This window comes from Branchiostoma lanceolatum, chromosome 4 (genome assembly GCF_035083965.1).
Source record: "Branchiostoma lanceolatum isolate klBraLanc5 chromosome 4, klBraLanc5.hap2, whole genome shotgun sequence".
In the NCBI taxonomy this organism is placed as follows: domain Eukaryota; kingdom Metazoa; phylum Chordata; class Leptocardii; order Amphioxiformes; family Branchiostomatidae; genus Branchiostoma; species Branchiostoma lanceolatum.
This window is the reverse complement of record NC_089725.1, coordinates 3,835,954-3,851,509: the sequence shown is the minus strand read 5'-3', so window position 1 is coordinate 3,851,509 and position 15,556 is coordinate 3,835,954. Positions and strand designations below refer to the sequence as shown.

Below are 15,556 nucleotides of genomic sequence, written 5' to 3'. Positions count from 1 at the left end.
CCAGACTATATGCAAAAAATTTTATCTTTATTTTTTTTTTCCCTGTCACTCAGAATCAACAAATAAAATTAGTGTGGCCTAATCAAGACATTTGATGTCAACATTTCCAAGAGTTTAAAAAAAAAACTCTACAACAACTAAACAAGTTGTTACAAACTTTTGCTTAGTACATAATTTTGCAACTGAGTTGTCCTTGACGTGTTGTTCAAGAATTTTAAGATACAAGTTCAAGACCATTTTCCCATCTGCCCACAGGCTCCTCTGTTGAGAGAATGGAGGTTTCAGGAGTAGCTCGGGACCTTCTGATGACTGTCGACCTGAAGGATGATCAGATGGTGCAGACCAAGTGTTTTACCAACTGGGCAAACTCATATCTGGCAAAGGTAAAGATGTGTTCCACACAGATTCGTACATTTACCAAACATCATGTCCATCTGATATATATATTTTGCTGAAGGACAAAATACCGTCACTAACTGTGCTATCCTGTCACTTTATTGCAATCCTCTTGATAGTTAAAGTATCTACAAAACGTGCCATGTTGTGATCTGTTGGGAACTTATGAAAAAGCTATGAATGAATGCACCCAATAATCGCCATGAACAATGGAAATGTTAGCAACATATCATGAAAATTTTTACATAATATCATAATGTTTCAGTGCAGACCAAGCTGTGTTTGTTTTAAATGAAGCACTCATACAGGTTGAACAAATTTTCATGAAAAAAATTGAAATGTGCTAGTTATCTTATGTTCTAAGCCAGCATCAAAGTTACATTGTGTCATGTACAAAATGTTTGTACACATGTCGACCTTGCCCAAGGGGATGTCACTTTGTCACAGTAGCAGTTAATGGGGCTAGCTGTAGTAAACAGTAGTAGGACATGTTTTTTGAAAGCAGTTAGTGCTTACTCTAATGTATAACATTTATTTACTAAATTCATTTACTTAATGTTTCAAAAGTACTTCAGGTTGTCCCTCCATATGTGGCACACTGTCTTTCAAGGGATCTCATCTTGACACATTTAAGTGATGGCCCATATGGATATAGGAAAATGATACTTCGAGATAAATGTTGGTAAGATTTTGGGAAGGGGGGTTGACCACTCTCAGTTGGAATTTGGGCAGGCCACATACCAGTCCTAATTATAATGGAGGATGTCTAACAAGAATCTCCTACCCAAATTTATATAAAACCTATATTTTTCTCTGGGACCAAGGACGTTTTATGTATCAAATCAGGTAAAGCTGCTTTAAATCAGGTTTTAAGTCACACAGGTGTCTTGATCAGATGATTAAGCTCTATTTCTGTATCCCTTGGGCCACACATTTCTGCAAGCACTACAGCAGGGGGCTACGCCACTGTTCCTTCTCATAAGTGCTGTTGCATATTGTACATTTGTGAAAACTGCTTGACATTTGAAGAACTCAACACACAACTTATTGATACAATAATCTTTATTAACGCAGCAAAAGTACACCAACTTTCGTAAGGTCTTCTACAACAACTATACATACACTAGTCAAGTGTATACAAATAAATTAACCTAGTACGTATACAAGTATATTGAATAAATTAACATTTTGAGTTTGACGTATCACTTATATTACTACATGTAGTTCTTAGACCATTAAGTCCTGTATATGAGTAGTAGTTCATCCTGGTGTACTAATTAAAAATGGCTAAAAATGTAAGGAGTGGCGGGCCACTTTTGGACTTCCAGCCATAAAAAAAGCGTTACAATTTGCCTAAAGTCATCGGATGACTGCTTTACCCTTGACGTTGATTTTGATTGGGCCATGAGAGAAACTAGTTTGTTATGATTATTAAATGGTTGATTTCCTGTTGTTCCAGCGCAACCCTCCTGTCACAATCTTCAACCTGTTTGAGGAGATGAAGGATGGGATCAACCTACTGTATCTCCTGGAAGTCCTGTCTGGAGAAGAACTGGTATGAGCTAGCCTGTTATTTCTACACTTACATTTGTATATAATTAAGGACACACTAATCCATATTCTTTACTCTCTGATTCACCGCACCATTTTTTGTCTGAATAAAAAAAAGACGACAATGTCATGCAGGATATGAACCAACACTAATTTAGAAATGCTCATAATTTGGTATCAACAGTTGAAGAAAATTCACTGTGTGAAATGTTAACCAGCCTGGTATGTTGACTTACGGTAGTGACTCCTGTAATAGCATTTGAGTGAGTCAAACTCGCTCCCGTAGTGAACTCCCTCCCGTGGCAAACTCCCTTCTGTGACATAACTCCCCTTTGTAAAGTAGTATTCTTAACAGCGCCAACAATAAGGTACTTTTTAAATCTCCGTTTCTTAGAACGTATCACAATTGCACAGCATTTTACCCCCCAAAATCGCTAACTTGCATCTTATTTTAGGCCATGCTAGTTAGAAGAAATAACGGTTAAAGTAACAATGTAGAAGATCGGCCATACTGGCGTGCACACATAACTACTGAGGATCTGTCAACAAACAAAACAAAACAAAAGAAAACAGACAGCTGTGAATTCCAGAAAGTTTATTTTGTTGAGCTTGATGTGACATAATTTCTAAGCCCACCATTTAAACCTATGACTTCTCCGGGGCGCTGGATACGAGCGTACACTTAGTCTCAGTTGCATTTGAATGAGCACAGTTGAGGTCATAGATTCTATTGTCAGTAGACAACACAAGGTCAAAGGTATTGTAGCTGTATTAGGTGAAAGCTTTCGTCATCACACCATTGATCATTGAGTCCCACAGCTACAGTATTTAGTAACTTCCCTTGCGGACCAGATGGCTGCATCATGAATAATCATGATCATAGTTTATAATCCTTTATGGTCACACGATACAGGATTGATGTCACTATCTTGATACCTCGAATTCAAGGGCCATGCAGGTTCATACAAGGATTCACGAATCTGGATTCACCCAGGCCCGAGATCGATCCTATAGTAGCTATATATATATATATAGTAAGTGTAGCCAGGAAACAATACACATCTTCAACATACAGGATTGCACATGTACATTGTGATTGACAATTTTCTTAACTGTTACTATAACTGTTATAATCACAGTCATATCAGTGCTTGATATAAACTTCCTAATATTTTATGTTCATGAATATCTTGCATGTCAGTAGACATATACACAATTGTTACAATGTCCCTGTACATATACATGTAGATGTACGATTGAAGTGGTATGTAGCAAGAGCAATGAAAAAAATTCAAATTCAATGTATGTTTTCCTTTTGGGGGGGGGGAGAGTTTTTTTGAGAGAAGGTTACTACATCTACATTGTTAACTCTAAACTGTCATATTTTACTATAATATATACTGTCTCGTCAGGTGCCAGAAAAAGAGACAGAGACTGGTGTCAAGGTAATTCTAACAAATTTGCAGCTACGCAGTCAGGAAGCTCAAAAGCTAAATCTAATGTTTTGGTTTCCACCATTAGAAACCTTTCATCAAAGCCAAAGACTGTATCTAAGTCCAAAGCTGATATATGATGCTGTAGGAAATAATGGGGGGCTGATGTGGAGGTTATGCATGGACCAAAGTTGCTAAATGCGGTGGCTTGAAAAAAGGTTTAAGAAAACAACTAATGCTGCTTCTGAAAAGATCATACTGTTTTTACACATTTCATGCAAACAATTTTTTGTCTCAGTATTCAAGCCACCATTTGCACCTTTCCCATGCTCTTTCTGCACTGGCTGTCTGTTTCTACAGTGTAAGTAGTCCATGACTGACCTGGCATACCATTGTTGTTTCCCTCACCACAGGCTGTCAGAAAGGGTCGGGACATGACACTGTCTGACAAGGTCACCAACGCCAAAGCATCTCTGGCTTACCTGGAGGACAATGGGGTAAGTCACTGGGGCTTAACTACTGTCTCTTCCCTGACCTTGTCACTGGGCGTTCCCCCAACACGTTTGTGTTTACTACTGAGATTGAGACATTATGTGCATGTACATTTCCCTGGAGTTAGTTATTTACCAAAGTGACATCGTTTTGTGTGAAAAAACAATGGCTGTGATTTGATTTCACTTGACCGCTGACTGAATGTAATTATACTGTGTCAAAGAATTTGAAAATTGCATGCACAAGCAACTCATCCCATGGCTTTGTAACATGTTACAGTGATAAATTACACATGACATTTTATATTATACTGTTGTTGGAAGTTGCCATTTGTGTACCTTTGCAAATTTTGTAAACAAAACGATGAGAACCTTCAAACTACAGTGATGGCACAGTTCAAGGCTTAAAACCATGTATGATATTTTATGTTTTGGACTAAATACCAGAAATAATTAAAGTTGGCACTGGTTGAACTATGCTTCTGCATTTGAAGTAGAACAAGGGGAGGGGTGTTCAATGGGCTTTATTTAGCATGTCTATGCAGTAAAAGACCACTTGTACTGGACAAATGAGATAAGGACATCTATGATAAAACTTTCAGCATTTTGCAGTGCAGAAAGTGCTTTCCTACAGTATGGGTTCAAACAAAGCAAATTAGGCACAATCAAAGATTTTATGATGCAGGCTTAAATTGGATTAAGAGGTGAAATTGTATGCTTCAGTTTTGTGCTGAAGCCCAGAAGTTTTGGAAAAGAAAACATGATAAGTATGTACTATTGTCTATTAGTTTAAATCATTCACTTATCATAATGTAGCAGTAAAATTAAACTCTGATTCTTTGAATAGCTGCTATGATCTCATTTGTTAACTGCTAGGCTGTCATTGTCTTATCTGCAATGAAAACTGTCATTAGCTCTACTGACATGTACATGTCCATACTAAGAAATTGTAGACAATAGAGAAGTTCTTGTGACTCACATATACACATATCAGACTAATGTTACCTTTAGAATTCAATTCAAATACTTCTCATTCATTTAAAATTTTCCCCAAGAGTCTGTATAGACAGTCGCCAAAAATAATTACTCAAGCAACTGGATAAGATTTTGAAACAGTCAGACGTTTCAGACAGTATCCACTGTCTTTCGTCAGTGACGTCTGACTGTTTCAAAATCTTATCCAGTTGCTTGAGTAATTATTTTTGGCGTATCTTATTACCTGGATGTCTAACCTTCATCAATGTATAGACAGTCACTCATTTTTATTTAGATTAACATTTTGTAAGCAGTTATGATTTCCATTTATCATGAATCACTCATCTTTCATTTCAGAAAAAAAGCAAATGTTCATGCACTGTTTATAAACATATGAAATCTAAGATATGATAGTCTGAGGTTTTATTCTTAGAGCTGAGTATACTATCTGATGCGGTAGTCTCTTTGCTTCCCAACTCTTGACACAATCCACCTACAGACTGACTAATCTCTGACCCCCTCCCAACTACCTCCTCCCTTACTACAGGACTTCCTGTCTCTATTCTCACCCTTGTTAACTGGGTGATGACTTGTCGGTAGGTCTTCTTCCATCTCTCTCTCTCTTCTTGTCTGTCTGGTCTTCCAGCTGCTTTCCTGAATGACATTACCACAATGTCAACACCTGACGCCTCTATTCATTTGAAACAGGATGTAAACTAGACAGTCAGACACCTGTCAATCATATATGTCTATTAGCCCAACTCAAACTACGTTGGGGAAACTACAATCCTAAGTGCAGTTGGGTTACCCCAATTTGATTCCTTGGGTCTCAGGTTTAGTTGTTTTAACAGAGTCTGGGGTGAAAGAATGTAACTGCAATTTTAGTGAGTAATACATTTAGTTTTCCTCTCAGGCCTTAATTTCATTTTGAAATGTGAAAAAAAAAACAAGAGAATGAATTCATGTGGCCTTATGTATCTTCAGTGAAGCAAAGATAACTTGACTGAAATGTTTTATGATGTTCTTGATAAATATGCAAGGCATATAATTATGTAATAAACTTTAAAGGTGATTATTATGTTGATATTGTTGAATTTACTGTATCCATATATGCAAAATATAATCTGATTGCCATTGCTGGTTATTCAAATGATGATTCTCGAGGGACAGTGTCCATTGGAAGGCACTTCAGTACTATGAGTTCTTGAAGTGACATCTGTTTCTAATATTGTCACTCCCAACTAACATACATGTAATTCCAACATCATGTACAATATACATGCTGGCCAAGACATCTTGTACCTTTTGCTGCTGTAACAGTTGTAGCTGTGTTTTTACCAAACTCAAAATGTCAAGGTTTGGCCTCAATCTGTTTTTGTTATGTTCCTTCTGATAGGTCAAGATACCAGCTGGTGTGACACCCCAGGAAATCACCAATGGAAACCCCCCTAAGATTCTGGATCTCATGTGGGCAATTGTCTCACATTACCAGGTATACAAACCATTGATTCATCTATGTTTCATGACAGTATATCAGTCATCTCAAGTAAAACACACTCTACACTATTTGGTATAAATTGACTTAATAACTAGCAAGAACAACTTCAGTCTTTTACTTTTAAGATTAAATCAATTATCAAGTTGCACTTCCATGAATTGCAAAAGAAAGCATTCTGCTAAGATTTTCAGTGAATTAATTTGTTGATTAATTAAAACTAATGTTAACTTTGTAAAAAGCCTTTTAAATGATGTATTTTAGTGGCAACATTGCCCAGTCTTTCATTCTATAAGTAGGGACTCACCTTATAATTTGTTTCCACAGATTGAAGAAGTAGCCAAAATGTCCAGGAGGACTGTCAGTGGCCTGAATGCGTCCATGGGAGATGACAGTATGTATGGTACGATGCCTCGCACCAGCTCACAGTCAACCACCCCTACCAAGGGAGGCAAATTTGGGTAAGGAACACAATCATGCAATCTTTTCTGGGAGGGTAGGGGGTGGAAATTTACATTGTGTTTCTATCAGACTGATCTATTGTAGGTTTTTAAACCTGGGAATGAAAGAAGATCTAGATTTGATATTACGTTTGATATTTACAACATTCATGGTACAATTATAGGTTTCCAACAGTTACTGTACAGCAAATTGACAGCATTCTTGAGGCAGTTGTGGTTATGTCATACAAAAGTCAGCAGTTTTGTGGAAGAGAGAGAAGGTTGCTGTAGATTCTTGTTCTGTCATAGCCCCGGTGAAAATCCTACAAGTTAATTACATGTCTACTAGGAATCTCACTTTTTATGAAACTCTTTTAATGTAATGAATATATAGCATTTCTATAATTGTGATAATGATTAGGGAATTAAACAGTCGCTTATATATATATCAGGGACATGATTACTAGAAGTATAGAATGTACATATTGTGGAAACCGCCCATCACATATATGTTACTCCTGCAGGTTTAGTGGAAGCTCCTCCAGTCTGCCCTCACTTGGGAAGAGGAAGAAGAGTGGTCGTGACCAGAGCCCTGGGCCGAGCAGGAAGAAGTCAGGCAAGGAGACCAAGGAAGCTCAGAAGATCCTGCTCAAGTGGTCACAGAACGCTGTTGATCGGTGAGAAGTCTGACAACTTGTGAAAATTGGCCACTGTTGACCTTACATCAGGGGTGCCAAAGAATACATACGAATTTTAAGGAATACATACAAATTTTACGGAATACATACAAATTTTACGGAATACATACGAATTTTACGGAATACATACGATCCATTACGCAGAAACATACGATCCGTACAGAATACATATGATTCATTACGCGGAATACATACGATCCTTACTAATTTGGAGAAATGTGCCTGGATCACGTGACACCGGCGGCAAATTCAAGATGGCTGACTCGGGATAACCAGTTCTTCGTACGATATCTTGGCTTTTAAGAGCTTAATAATGGCGTATCCCATCCGGCTAAACTCTAAAAATCTCAAGCTGCACTAAATTAAGACTGATGTAGGCTTAGACCAACTAGGAGGACCAGACAAAGCTAGATTCGGTGCTCGCGCGATGACCAGCAAATTAGTAAGGATCATAATGTATTCCGCGTAATGGATTGTATGTATTCCGTACGGATCGTATGTTTCTGCGTAATGGATTGTATGTATTCCGTACGGATCGTATGTTTCTAGTGATAGATCGTATGTATTCCGTAAAATTCGTATGTATTCCGTAAAATTCGTATGTATTCTTTGGCACCCCTGTTACATGCTATTTTTCATCACTGGTCTTACTGATCTACTACTAAGAAAGATGTGAAATCCAGTCCAGCACCACATTTTATTTTCAATATCTGTACTAGCATGGCTAAAACACTCCCCTGCATTTTGCAGAAAAAATGCTTTTATCAAGTTGTGCAATAAACCATTCATTCATTCTACTGTCAGATTGCAGGTAAAAAAAACTAAACAACTAGTCTTGTAGTTTTTCTGGCTGGAAAAAATTTGAAAAAAAAGAAGGAAATGCCTGAGAAAGACAACCGAGAGAAAGGTTATTGAGAAATTTTTTTTCTTACACACTTTGACCCTGACACAGAGTTCCAACTTTGACACTTAGTAAGTCATTTGTTGGGTCATGGAGTGATGCTAGTGGCATTTCTGTCCAATTTCAGACGTGTTGTTGACGTGAAAGACTTCAGCAAGAGTTGGCGGAACGGCAAGGCTTTCAGTTCCCTGGTGCACACCATCCAGCCGGACCTGGTGGACATGCCGCGCCTCTCCACCAAGAGTGCCTCCTCACGCATGGAGCACGCCTTCACTGCAGCCGAGAGGTTCCTGGGAATCCCGAAACTCATCGACTCAGAAGGTCAGAAAGTCATATAAATCATACATAAAACAGGTCACGAGTCTTCTCAATGTAGCTGAACGTTGTTGGTCTGTGTGTCAACTTAGTAATATAAATTATGATAAGATTCAAACATTCTGAATGGAATACAGCCAATGAGTGGAAATGTACTCATTAAACAAGAACAATTAACTGCATGTATTTTTTGCCAGAACAACAAGACTGACTTAGTTGGACTGATACACACCTGTGATCTTCCACTACAAAGAACAACATTCAATTTAGTCTCACTCAGTACACAGACAGTTACCCGTCAGACCGGTTCCCTCGATAATGATGTCATTGAAACTGTTGGTCTGTTGTGTGTGGCTTGACCTTTCTGACCCCACAGATGTGCCTTGCTTGTAGTTCCATTAAGTCTGATTCTTCAATTTTAGGTACAATGTATAACTAATAGTATGCGGTAATTAGCAACAGTATGCAGATATGACTGAATCTGATATGTAACCTAATTAGCCATTCTTCAGTCCAGTCAACATGATTGACAGCTTGGAAAGGGGTAAACATTTCTTCACAGTGCTAAACTGTCCTTTGCCTTAATTCTTCCACAAAGGCCAGGAAATGATGACCTTACCTTTTTGGTATGACCTTTTTGTTTTGTGTACAGGGGAGTGTAACTGTTTAACCTTGTAGTCATTATTGATTGTACCTTCATGCATTACTTCCACACTGTTACATCAAATATCATGCGTTGTAAACGTTATTTGCCATTAATGGCACAGAAATACTGTACAACAGCCACTGCACGCAATGGCTGATGTATCTGGATGTAACCAGACGGGATCTGGAACCTACATGTAAGATCCAAAGGAATCCACTTTTCCCCGAAATGATTAGTGAACATTTTCCATCTTAGTAACTTTTCTTTGCAGAATTGTAGCCCCTCAGCCTGAGGGTGTCGACTTACATACAAAATCATAAAAAAACTCAAAATCATAAAAAAACTTATGGTTTGAGACCACAAGCTGGATATGAATACCAGCATGTTACATTTTGTAAACCAGCAATAAAATGTAAAACAGATTTCTCATATTTAAGCTCATTGATATGAACACAACAAGTTCTTCCCTGAAACATGTCAGCACACTTAGGGCCTTTGCTTCATTGAGAGAAGCTGGGCAAAGAAGTTCTACATGATATATGTAACTGTAAATAGTATAGAGTTTCTAAATCCTGGTCAGCATATAGTCAACACACATACATGTACACGTGCACTACCATTTTGTTAACACCTGTCCTGATGTTTCAGACGTGGATGTAGACAGGCCTGATGGTCGGAGCGTGATGACCTACGTATCCCTGTTTGCTCAAGCCTTCCCCCAAGCCGGTGGATGGACTGCCCCCACCCCATCACAAAGGGTAAGACTTTTGTTACTGTTACAGTAGCTATACAACACAACAGCAAGGATTCTGTTAAATTCATACAGATGACACTGTGCTGTGACAGTCCAATCATGCTGTGCTCAGCCTGTTTGTTCCTTCCTTTTGAACCTGTTACATATATCTAGTGATCTTCTAAATCTGACATTATGCAAATATCCAAGACAATATGGATTCATGGTTTATTATTTCTTGTGAAATCCCTTGTCTGTAATATCTAAAGCATTGTATGATCCACTTTGTGTGGTTTCTTCTAATAGCTGTTAACTGTTCTTATTGGTGGAGATTTTAATATGGTGACTGTCTGATAAGATATCTTTAGAATGAAAAAGGTAGGAACATGAATTGGGCTTGATCTTGTACAATTATTGTCATTTCTATACATCTTCTGTAACAGTTGGATAAATGTTGCTGCTGCTGCTATCAAACTTTGTATAACAAGATCACTGAATGTTATGTTATTGGGCTCTGAGGTAATAGATTTTTTGTCAGTCTATTTAATTTAGATTGAGGTTAACTGCTAAACTCTTTGTCCACAGGATGTTCGTTACCTTGGACTTGGCAGTGGCAACACCTCATCATTCCGCCGTGCAGGCAGCGCTACTAGGGGGGCTTACAACTCCTCCAGCGGTGGTGGTGGGACTTACAGCGCGGGGGGTGGCACTTACAGCGGTAGTGGCGGCGGCGGCGAGATCCCCTCTGTGTCCGTCACAGAGTTCCAGTCTGTCAAGACTACTGAGGTGACCAGCTATGAGCAGAACTCACAGCTGTCCAGCTACGAGCAGAACCCACAGCAGGTCGCAGAGGACAGCTACCGGACCAGCGATGTAAGAACAACAAACTGTGTCTATAACAGTTGGGCTTGTATAGCACAAGTTAGAATGTTAGATACATCAGAAAGTTTCATTATAATTCAGATTTATCAGGTAGTAGTACTACATATTGTAGATGTGTGCTAATGAATATGTTGAATCAACATCTTTAGTTCATTGACACCAAGAACAGTGAGAGTGAGAACCAAAGTTGTAAACCTGCAGATATTGTAATGAAAGTTGCCAATTTTTAGCTTTTAAAATCTGGAGTCTAGCGTGCCTTGTATTGTACTGTAATGTGCTGTGTTGCATGACTTTGTTATATATTTTTTCCTCACTCTCTTTTTTTCACAGCATTTCACCTTAGAGACCATGTGTGCATTTTGATACATGTACAATATAATACTATATATAATTTATGCCCCTCCTAAGAAGAAGTGAAAGAAAATACTTCATGACTGTCCTTGATCTGAAATTGACCTTTACTTAGCAGAATACAGAATGGAAGGATCCTTGCATCCTTGCCAACCTTCGTTAATGTGCTTCCTCACATCCCCAGGTTACGTCCGATTCCCTCTACGATGATGTGATGAACGAGGTAACTGACAAACTTTCAAACTTAAATGACAGAGTTGGTACTCTGGCATCCTGGGCCCTCTACATTTGAAAAGGCTCATGACTATTTCCTGCATGATGATAATGTCCATTCCTCCAACATGTGTAATACTTGATTATGTCACAACTCTTCTGTTGCTATCGCAGTTTGGAGCATAGCTGCTGTTAGGTGATGGGTTTTATCCACTTGATTATTGCTTCTTCTGTACTGCACTTAACAGTTTCATCAGTGCTGCAGTCTTCCTATTTTGTTACTGTTCTTTACAGTGTGTGAAACTATCCTGTTGGGTGGCATAAGCAGATTATGGTTATAAACATCTTCATTTTGCATTGGTGTTGGTCATTGTTAGACGTTAGAAGCTGATACGTATGAAAAATTACGAAATCAACTCCATAAGACTTATGCTTTTAATTTTATGTTTGCCTTGAATAGACCGATCCCAAAGCCACGCCCCCTGTTCGATTTCGAACACCTCCGTCAAAAACAGGGTTTGACGGACCAAACATGGCCGCCGCGGCTAAGTTGAAAATAATGCCACTGACTTCGGTTTAGCTTTTGTGACACTGAAACCCTTTCAAAGCGGGCCAAAGAAGAATGCTATGTCTTCTTTGCTGAAGGCTGTATCCACCAGGTAGAGTTGTCTAAGGAGGGGGTATATGTAGTTGAGGTGAGAGTGTAATGTTTTCGGTCAATGTTAAAGCCGTATGCGCCGCATAGTTTTCCCTTGTCGGAGGGCATCAGCGCCCAGTTTCTGACAAGCAGTCGATGCACGTGTAAAACAGGGTTCACATATCTGTGACAGGGTTCCCACTGTATCGACTGCATGTATAACAGCTGCATGGTATTTAGTAACTAAGAATTAAAATGCATCCTTTCACTTCCCTGTTCATTTTCAAGTTAACCAGTTTCACACACCAGCAACTGAAGAGACGAAACTCTGCGCTAGCGGACTTTGTAGTAGTCAGCATGTGGTACAAGATTCCTCTCCTTGAGTGCCCGATCTATTTTCTTTTTAAATTCGTTTTTGTTCTGAGCATGCGTTCAACCAATACAGTGGAAAACCTGTCCCAGATATACGTACCCTACTTTACTCGTGCCATTTCTGCACCGCCAACGCTGTTTTTGACGGAGGTGCTCTGAATAGAACAGGGGGTTCTATGGGTCTTCTATTCGTTCGATATGGTGTTCGACAGGATCGGTCTATTCCAGTATTTCAAACCTAGTGTATTTAACAGCATTCCAGTCTATTGTAGTTGTCTATGCTGTTAGACACTGGGAACATGCTGTGTATTATTACTTTTTGTATCAAATCTGTTAGTATATGCACTGCTCTTTGTAGTCCCTGCTAGTTTCCAAATAACATTTTTCACATGAAAGGCAGGCAGTTGACTACAGCAGCCATGAACAACTGGCTTTCGGGACAATATTTGCAAGAGATCTCCAATGTACATTGACATCAAGAGCATTATTGGTAATTTGAAGGCTGAAATTAATCTGAAATATGGCGAAAGCTGAAAACTTTATGCCAGGAAATACCAAAAGGTTATCCAACATCCGGGGAAAAGCTCTCCGGGAACTCTACATGACATTACAGTTAACTCCAGTGTGAATGGACCGTCAATAGTCTGTACCATGAAGTGTCATGAGGTGACCTGTATTCCTTCCACATTAGGTGGGAGCCGGCGGAACCTTTTCTGGACAGCGATTCAAGACTGATGTGGTGATGAACGGAGCCGAACAGGAGATGCAGAGTGCCTCCAACCACCTGGACCTGCAGGGGGCCAATTTTCGGGGTGAATCTGCGGTTGTCAAGGGAGGAGCTTATTCTGCAGAGTTAGGGCAGCAGGGCTCACAGCAGACCTCAAAGGGAGGTGTCTATGCTGCAGAGTACCAGCAGCAGAGTGCAGACCAGGTGTTCTCATTCGACAAGGGTGGACAATCCCAGTCTACATCTGTTCGCTCTTCTGCCCTGATGGAAGATGGCTCTTCACCAACCGTTGTCATGGCCAATAAAGGAGACATGTCACCAATTCGTGTGGTAAGAATTTTGTTTTCAACATTGTCTGGTCAATTGCTGAAGAGTACATGTACCAAAAAAACAGGAGCTTACTATATAGCTAGCATCTAGATACATCAGTAGACCTTCTGTCAAGTTTAAGCATGATTGTGATTTAGCCCTCAGAAAATCAACACTTGACATGTGTTCTTCTGCAGTCTATCAACTTACCGTCTTATGCCGGGCGGCGTGACCGTTCCAAGAGTGGAGGAAGCCCAGGCGAAGACGAATACAGCCGTGGTTTGGGAAACGTCCGCGGCTGGTTGGCTGATGTGGACAAGGAGTATCCCAAGGACATCATAGTGTACCATCAGGATGTACAAGAGCACATCGAGGACTTGGAAGTGAGTATACATATAACAGCATGAAAACGGCTTTTTAAGAAATTAAGAAAGGAAGTTTGAGACATTCCCAGAGAGGCCAGGATGATTTGACAGACATCGTCAAGTCCTTCAAGTGACTGTGTGAGAGTCTTGAATGTTGTTAACTTTTTTTTGTATCTGTATGCTTCGTAGGAAATTTCCTGTGGATCAAAATAACAGGACCAAACTGAATGAAAATGAGAATAACATGTGTAAGGTGTAAAGAGATGTGTACAATCATGTAGGCTAAGCAATTGAAAACCTTATCTTTGTCTGTTAGACACTGGACACAGAGGCAGGGAAGCAGGAGGACAAGCTGAGGGCCCTGAGTCGACAGGTGGACTCCGTGTTCGGTGGGCGTGGTGACGAAGCCAGGGTCGCCAAGAGTGATCTGAATGATGTTCAGGAAGACATCACAAGAGTAAGTCTTCTAAAAGAGAAGACCTTCACACTTCAGAAGCATTTTACTAGAATCTCTGTCATAAGATGTTTAATTTGTACTCATTAAAAAGGGTACAGGAATGTGTCCGAAAATGTCACTAAATGATGACTTTATCGACCCCGTTAATGCAGATCAGAAATGACGTCTCCAAGGAAAAGAACAACTGCACCCGGATGCTTCCGTACGTGAAGCGATTTGAGGACGACACAGCAGAAATCGACAACTGGTTGTCTGATGCTGAGAAGCTGATGATGTCCCACATGGTTGACTCCACCTCGGCCAAATTCAACCAGAGGGTGCAAAACCACAAGGTCGGTATAGATAAGAGATTATAAGAGATAATTGGGAAAAAGGAGAAGTTCAACATAAACCATCATGGCAACCATTTCTCATTTTACATTCAATTGTTAGACAAAATGCTGGCTTCAAACGGAACATTTAGCCTTCCTTTGCTGCTCAAAATGCTTTAATTTGTGAACACTTCATGTGGTGTATACACTACATATATCTTCAACTAGTAGTACTCATTTTACGTCTCTGCACACCAGGAGTTCTTCACTACCAGGAACCTCATGCGCAACAAACTCAGCAGCTGTAACAGTGATCTGAAGAAGATTGAGGGTCTGTGCCTCAACAACCATGACAAGACACCCCTGCAGACTCGCTTTGAAGACATAGACTCCAGGTTTGAGGTGGGTGCAGTTTACTTATTAGTTATCATTTTTACCTTCGCCAAGAAGGTTATGTTTTCAGTTGTGCACGGGTGGAGCGGCAGTGGTGTGGGTCTGTATGTAGGTCAACAGCATAACTCGAGAAGCTGTCAATGAATCTTCATGATATTGGTCTAGGTGAGTAGAGGTTGTTGGAACAAAGGTCAAGTTTGAACATGGTTCACTTGGCATTTTCCGTCCATTCTGTAGTGGGCTCTGTATGTACATATATGCGTGTTTGTATTTGGACAACATAACTCGAGAAGCTGTAGCTGGTTCTGCATGATATTTAGTGGATGGGTAGGGTTCGCGGAAAGGAAGGTCAAGTTCGATAATGGGCATCCTAGCGGGTACTGTAGCAAAGCTTTAAGTTTGAGGTCAGATTTTCTGCAAGTGTTATACCGTATATTTGTGAAGCAAAGAATTCTTCTGAATAGT

At 39.7% G+C, this 15,556-nt stretch overlaps 1 protein-coding gene across 50 annotated transcripts in view; it reads left to right on the top strand.

Annotated features, from left to right (window-relative positions):
• Positions 1-15,556, top strand: part of LOC136432262 (muscle-specific protein 300 kDa-like) — a 55,152-nt gene that overhangs the window by 13,298 nt on the left and 26,298 nt on the right. For all 50 annotated transcript variants that reach the window (XM_066423361.1, XM_066423364.1, XM_066423363.1 and 47 more), the window contains exons 2-17: positions 256-383; positions 1,856-1,951; positions 3,360-3,392; positions 3,794-3,877; positions 6,243-6,338; positions 6,669-6,802; positions 7,306-7,458; positions 8,508-8,701; positions 9,990-10,099; positions 10,660-10,947; positions 11,492-11,530; positions 13,221-13,586; positions 13,763-13,948; positions 14,247-14,387; positions 14,540-14,719; positions 14,957-15,100. In XM_066423361.1, the coding sequence (XP_066279458.1) occupies positions 256-383; positions 1,856-1,951; positions 3,360-3,392; positions 3,794-3,877; positions 6,243-6,338; positions 6,669-6,802; positions 7,306-7,458; positions 8,508-8,701; positions 9,990-10,099; positions 10,660-10,947; positions 11,492-11,530; positions 13,221-13,586; positions 13,763-13,948; positions 14,247-14,387; positions 14,540-14,719; positions 14,957-15,100 (2,372 nt within the window). The remainder of the gene's footprint in view (positions 1-255; positions 384-1,855; positions 1,952-3,359; positions 3,393-3,793; positions 3,878-6,242; positions 6,339-6,668; positions 6,803-7,305; positions 7,459-8,507; positions 8,702-9,989; positions 10,100-10,659; positions 10,948-11,491; positions 11,531-13,220; positions 13,587-13,762; positions 13,949-14,246; positions 14,388-14,539; positions 14,720-14,956; positions 15,101-15,556) is intronic.